Here is a 5,076-nt window from a genome sequence, read left to right as displayed (position 1 = left end):
AATTATTATCAATCTTCACTTGCGCTGCCCGTATTGCCGTATTGAGTGTGTTCGTGGCATGTGCGCATCGGATCACAGACAGCATACAGCCTGGAGATGTCTATGGCTGTTCGTTCAAAATTGCCGGTTGAAACTTGCATCTTCTTCTGCCCAGTAAAGAGAGTAGGGGCCTCCTCTTTGATTAGAAGATTTTCATAGCAAATGAATTTGGATTGAATTCAGTTACAAGGCTGTCAGATGGAAAGCACCCCATGCGCGAGCTCTCAGAAGTTGCTACAATGGCAATTCCCGCAATTGAACTGCTGAAATTTTGTCATGATGCGCAAAGTCACTGAAATTTTAGACGATTTGCGTAGAACACGCAAATGTGTAAGTGTTTGCTAAAGACTTACATACAGTGATACAGGAAGCAATTTCCCGACAAGTCGTTGTCCGACATGGCGCCTAGTAAATATAGTTTAGCACGCCCGTCAACGTTTTGCTGTACATGGCGGTATGAGCCTGGGCCGGCAGCGTGTTTGCAGCACGCGCATCACTGCTGCTGCAGCAACCTCTGGTTGAGCATCTCGGCGCGCAGGTCGGCCGGATCCACTTCTTTGGTGCCGGTCACGGGCCGGTAGTCGCCGGTCTTGGGGTCCGGCTTCCAGAACGCCGTCTTGTCCTCCGTGGTGTCCTCAGTCGCCGCCGTGCCCAGCTTCACCGCCTTCTCCTCAACCTTCTTCGCGGACACTCCGATGGCGGTTATCGCGGAGGAATATCCCCTCCTGCACCATACATACATTGTCACGCGTATCAGTTCAACCTCGGGTTGGATCGAAATGATATGATCTGTACGTTTGCAAAGTTTCGGGAGGACCTTTGCGCCACGAGGGTGGCACAGCTGGACGCAACCCGGGCCATCTGATCAGGATCGGACGAACGGAGACGATTCTAGCCTTCACTTCCGTCTCGCCTTGTTTGCTCTCCCTTTGTTTTCTTTTGGTTTTCGGTTTCAGATGGGACAGAGGAACAGAAAATGCCATTGCCAGGTTATTATGGGAAGGAGCCAAACAAGGAGCAATGAGGATGTATGGCTCTTAGAACATGTCGGAGGTGAAAACGGGAGGCAGCCTCTCTGTCCACCACATGTAGGAACACATGTTTCTTGACATCCGTTCATTATGTACGGACAAAATTATGGTTAGCCTTGTGAGCTGTGACTATATCGATCATCTTGGGTACGAGTGATGCATCATGGAGCGTGACAAGGCTCACGGCATCTGTCAATCTTCCATGTGCTGCGTGTTGCTGGGAGTTTGCACAAATCGCAAAACAGCCAAACGTATCGCCGGATGACGTTTGCTGCGTGTTGCTGAGAGTTTGCACAAATGTGCTGGGTGACGCGCTGGCAAACGAGCCAGCGCGCACGTCCTCCCCTCCCGATACGCCCTCAGCGAACCGGAGCGTCACCCAGTTTTTTCATTTTGCTCTTTTGTTTTTTGGGCCTGCTACGCGTCACCGGCTGATCCTTTTAAAAGATCGGCCGGGCCGTGAGCCGTCCCATTGGATATGTACGAGTCGATCAGTTTCTAATTTTTGCAACAATGCTTTTGTTACAAAAATTCTTCTTCTTTAATTTCTGCAACAAGGTCTTTGTTGCAAAGCCTTTTCTTTTCTAATTTTCTGCAACAAAACTCCTGTTGCACAACCTCTTTTTTTTTAATTTTCTGTAACAAGACTTTTGTTGTAAAAATTGCAAAAGCATGTCCAGCCGTATCGCGCACTAGCATAGTCGTCGTTCGTTGTCGCCGTTCCGCAACAACGTCGTTGTTGTCGAAACTTGTCTCAGAGGTGATTTCGCGAACAACAATGCAAGGCCGAGCGTGGGGTGGGCGTGGACGTACATCGCGGTGCTGTGGCGTACCGGATGCGTCGATCCGGTCGACGGGGAGGCATTTGGCGGCAAAGAGCAAGCATGGATGTGCTCGGTAACGACAGTCTACATACGGCGGAGCTCGGCTGTTGGGACTGCATCCTCCATGGCTGTAGCCTAACGACCCGAGTTCAATTCCTAGAATTGACAGGTGATGCACAGGGGTTTTTTTCCATCTATTGAGGGTCAAGTTTAGTGTGTGATGAAACCACTCATCAAAAAATATCTTGGTACTCATTTTAAAAATTTCGAGGACCATGTTTATCTTGGCATTCATACTAAAAATGGCCGTATGCGTCCCTAGTTGGTGCAGAGGCCGGGGAAGTGAAATTCTTCCCCAATTTTAAAGAATACCAAACAAAGGGCCCGATCAACCCCCACCCCGTGTCCCTCGCGTCGCTCTCGCGGGCGGCGGCAGGGGAACCCTAGCCCTCATCCCGCACCCGCCTCCTACACCATCCCCTACCCTCGCCGCCGCCAGGCGAAGCCCGGTGCGCATCGGCGGGGCCCTTCTTCTCCTCCTGGCGTGCGACTGTAGCGCGAGATGCGGTGGCGCGGTGGAGTCTTGGCTGTTGCGGCGAGGGCGCGTCATGCGGCACGGCGGCCAGACGGCGACGCGAGCAGGTGGCCAGGCCGTGGTGGCTGCGCGAGGGGTTGGCTTCGGGGCGGCGGCACGGGCATGGATCCATCGTGGATCTGGTCATGCGGGCGCGGTATCGGCCTCCCCCGCTCGGCCGGCAGGTCTCGGTGGGGGGACTTCTCCTTGCTGAGATCTGGCAGCGGCGGCCTGGATCATCTAGATCCCGGCAAGGATGGCGGCGGCCCGTGCACGAGAGATGGAGGTCTTCGATCAGATCTGGGTGAAAACCTGCTATTGGCTATTGCCAAGTGAAAGTGCAACTATCCCTAGGTGGGTTTTGTAATTCCTAACAACATATAGCTCATTGAGCTAATGCTATTTCAAGATTAATATCTCAGGAAAGCTCAATGATTGGCATGGCATGGATGAGAAAAGTGGACCCCTCAAAATACTAAGCACAAAAGGACTGGCTCAAGCTCAAAGCTCAAGACTCTACATTTTCTATTTTAGTGATCCAAGATCATATTGAGTCTATAGGAAAAGCCAATACTATTAAGGAGGGATGAGGTGTTGCTTAATGAGGCTCTTGCTCAAAATGCTTAGTGATATGCTCCAAAACCCTGAATTACACTCTCACATCCACATATGACCTAAACCAAAAGTCAAACTCGGCCCCACCGATTCTTTCTATCCGGCGCCACCGAGTTCAAATGTCATAGCCACTGCCACAAACCCTAGGCAAATCGGTCTCACCGATAGGGATCTCGGTCTCACCGAGATGAGATTGTAATCTCTCTGTTTCCCTTCGTAACGTTTCGGTCCCACCGATATAAGCGATCGGTCCCACCGAGATTGCAATGTAAACTCTCTGTTTCCCTTTTGTAACATTTCTGTCTTACCGAAATGAGCGAATCGGTCCCACCAAGTTTACCTGACCAACTCTCTGGTTAGCTTATTATCAAAATCGGTCTCACCGAGTTTGTGTAATTGGTCTCACCGAGATTACGTTATGCCCTAACCCTAACCATATCGGTCCTACCGAGTTGCATGTCGGTCCCACCGAAACTCCTAACGGTCACTAGCTTTGCTGAATCGGTCCAATCAAGTTTATCAATTCGGTCCCACTGAGATTGGCGAGTTGTGTGTAATAGTTAGATTTTGTGTGGAGGCTATATATACCCCTCCACCACCTCTTCATTTGTAGAGAGAGCCGTCAGAACAAACCTACACTTCCAACTTACTTTTTTTGAGAGAGAACCACCTACACTTGTGTTGAGGCCAAGATATTCCATTCTTACCATATGAATCTTGATCTCTAACCTTCCCCAAGTTGCTTTCCACTCAAATCCTCTTTCCACCAAATCCATATCCTGTGAGAGAGAGTTGAGTGTTGGGGAGACTATCATTTGAAGCACAAGAGCAAGGAGTTCATCATCAACACACCACTTGTTACTTCTTGGAGAGTGGTGTCTCCTAGATTGGCTAGGTGTCACTTGGGAGCCTCCGACAAGATTGTGGAGTTGAACCAATGAGTTTGTAAGGGCAAGGAGATCGCCTACTTCGTGAATATCTACCGCTAGTGAGACAAGTCCTTCGTGGGCGATGGCCATGGTGGGATAGACAAGGTTGCTTCTTCGTGGACCCTTCATGGGTGGAGCCCTCCGTGGACTCGCGCAGCCGTTACCCTTCGTGGGTTGAAGTCTCCATCAACATGGATGTACGATAGCACCACCTATCGAAACCACGACAAAAACATCCGTGTCTCCTATTGCATTTGAATCCTCCAAACCCTTCCCTTTACATTCTTGCAAGTTGCATGCTTTACTTTCCGTTGCTCATATCTCTTTGCATGCTTGCTTGAATTGTGTTAAGATTACTTGACTTGTCCAAAGTTGCTAAAATCTGCCAAGAACTAAAATTAGGAAAAGGATAAGCTTTTATTTGGTCAAGTAGTCTAATCACCCCCCTCTAGACATACTTTCGATCCTACAGCAAGGCCGACGATGGCGATGCTGTCCGCGCTGTTCCCTTCCTGAAGGCATCGCCGAGGAGAAGTTCAAGGCTACTCTCTGCTACCTCTGGGGGAAACCCTAGATTAGTAGATCGGATGACGGCGGCTCTCTGTTGTCGTTTCCCCCTTGGGGGCGTCATTCTTGGAGGTGCACACGGGCTCGAGGGACCAGAGGACGGCGTCTTTGGTGGCGCGGTGCTTCATCTTACACATCGTTGGTGGCGGATCTCAGCGGCGTGGCGCTGTGGAGATTCGGTGTCTGATGTGCGTAGATGGACTCACGCAGGAGGAGGAAGCTGTCTGGCGTCATGGTGGCGTTGATGCCAGAGAGGCCTGACAAGGTCGGTGCTTCAGTTCTGCTCTGAGGATGGACCGAGGGATGATGGAGGTGACGGCCCTTGCAGTGTGTGGTGCTCACTGGGAGTGTGCCAGATCGGTGTGGAACCCAATCCAGATAGTGGCTTGGATGGGACACCCGGCTTTAGATGTTAGGCTTTGGTGCGATGTCTGTTTGGTATTAGGCCCGGACATTCGGCACGCCTTCATCAAGGGAGCAGGAGTAGCAACGGTGTT

The 5,076-nt window shown here is 50.8% G+C and overlaps 1 protein-coding gene across 1 annotated transcript; it reads right to left on the bottom strand.

The window, feature by feature from the left end:
• Positions 1 to 261: 261 nt before the first annotated feature.
• Positions 262 to 1,000, bottom strand: LOC119296363 (late embryogenis abundant protein 2-like). Its single transcript, XM_037574786.1, has 2 exons — positions 857 to 1,000; positions 262 to 764 (listed from the first exon to the last, which is right to left on the bottom strand). The coding sequence occupies exons 1-2, from the start codon at positions 898 to 900 to the stop codon at positions 533 to 535; spliced, it is 276 nt and encodes a 91-aa protein (XP_037430683.1). The 5' UTR covers positions 901 to 1,000; the 3' UTR covers positions 262 to 532.
• Positions 1,001 to 5,076: the final 4,076 nt, after the last annotated feature.

Source organism: Triticum dicoccoides, chromosome 1A (assembly GCF_002162155.2).
Source record: "Triticum dicoccoides isolate Atlit2015 ecotype Zavitan chromosome 1A, WEW_v2.0, whole genome shotgun sequence".
NCBI classification, from domain to species: domain Eukaryota; kingdom Viridiplantae; phylum Streptophyta; class Magnoliopsida; order Poales; family Poaceae; genus Triticum; species Triticum dicoccoides.
This window is presented reverse-complemented; position numbering and strand designations above follow the sequence as displayed.

Excerpts from the sequence above, each read along its gene's own strand:
- LOC119296363 (XM_037574786.1), bottom strand. The coding sequence starts at position 900 with ATGGCCCGGGTTGCGTCCAGCTGTGCCACCCTCGTGGCGCAAAG. Across the intron at positions 765-856 it reads GCCACCCTCGTGGCGCAAAG|GAGGGGATATTCCTCCGCGA; the intron begins GTCCTCCCGAAA and ends TGTATGGTGCAG.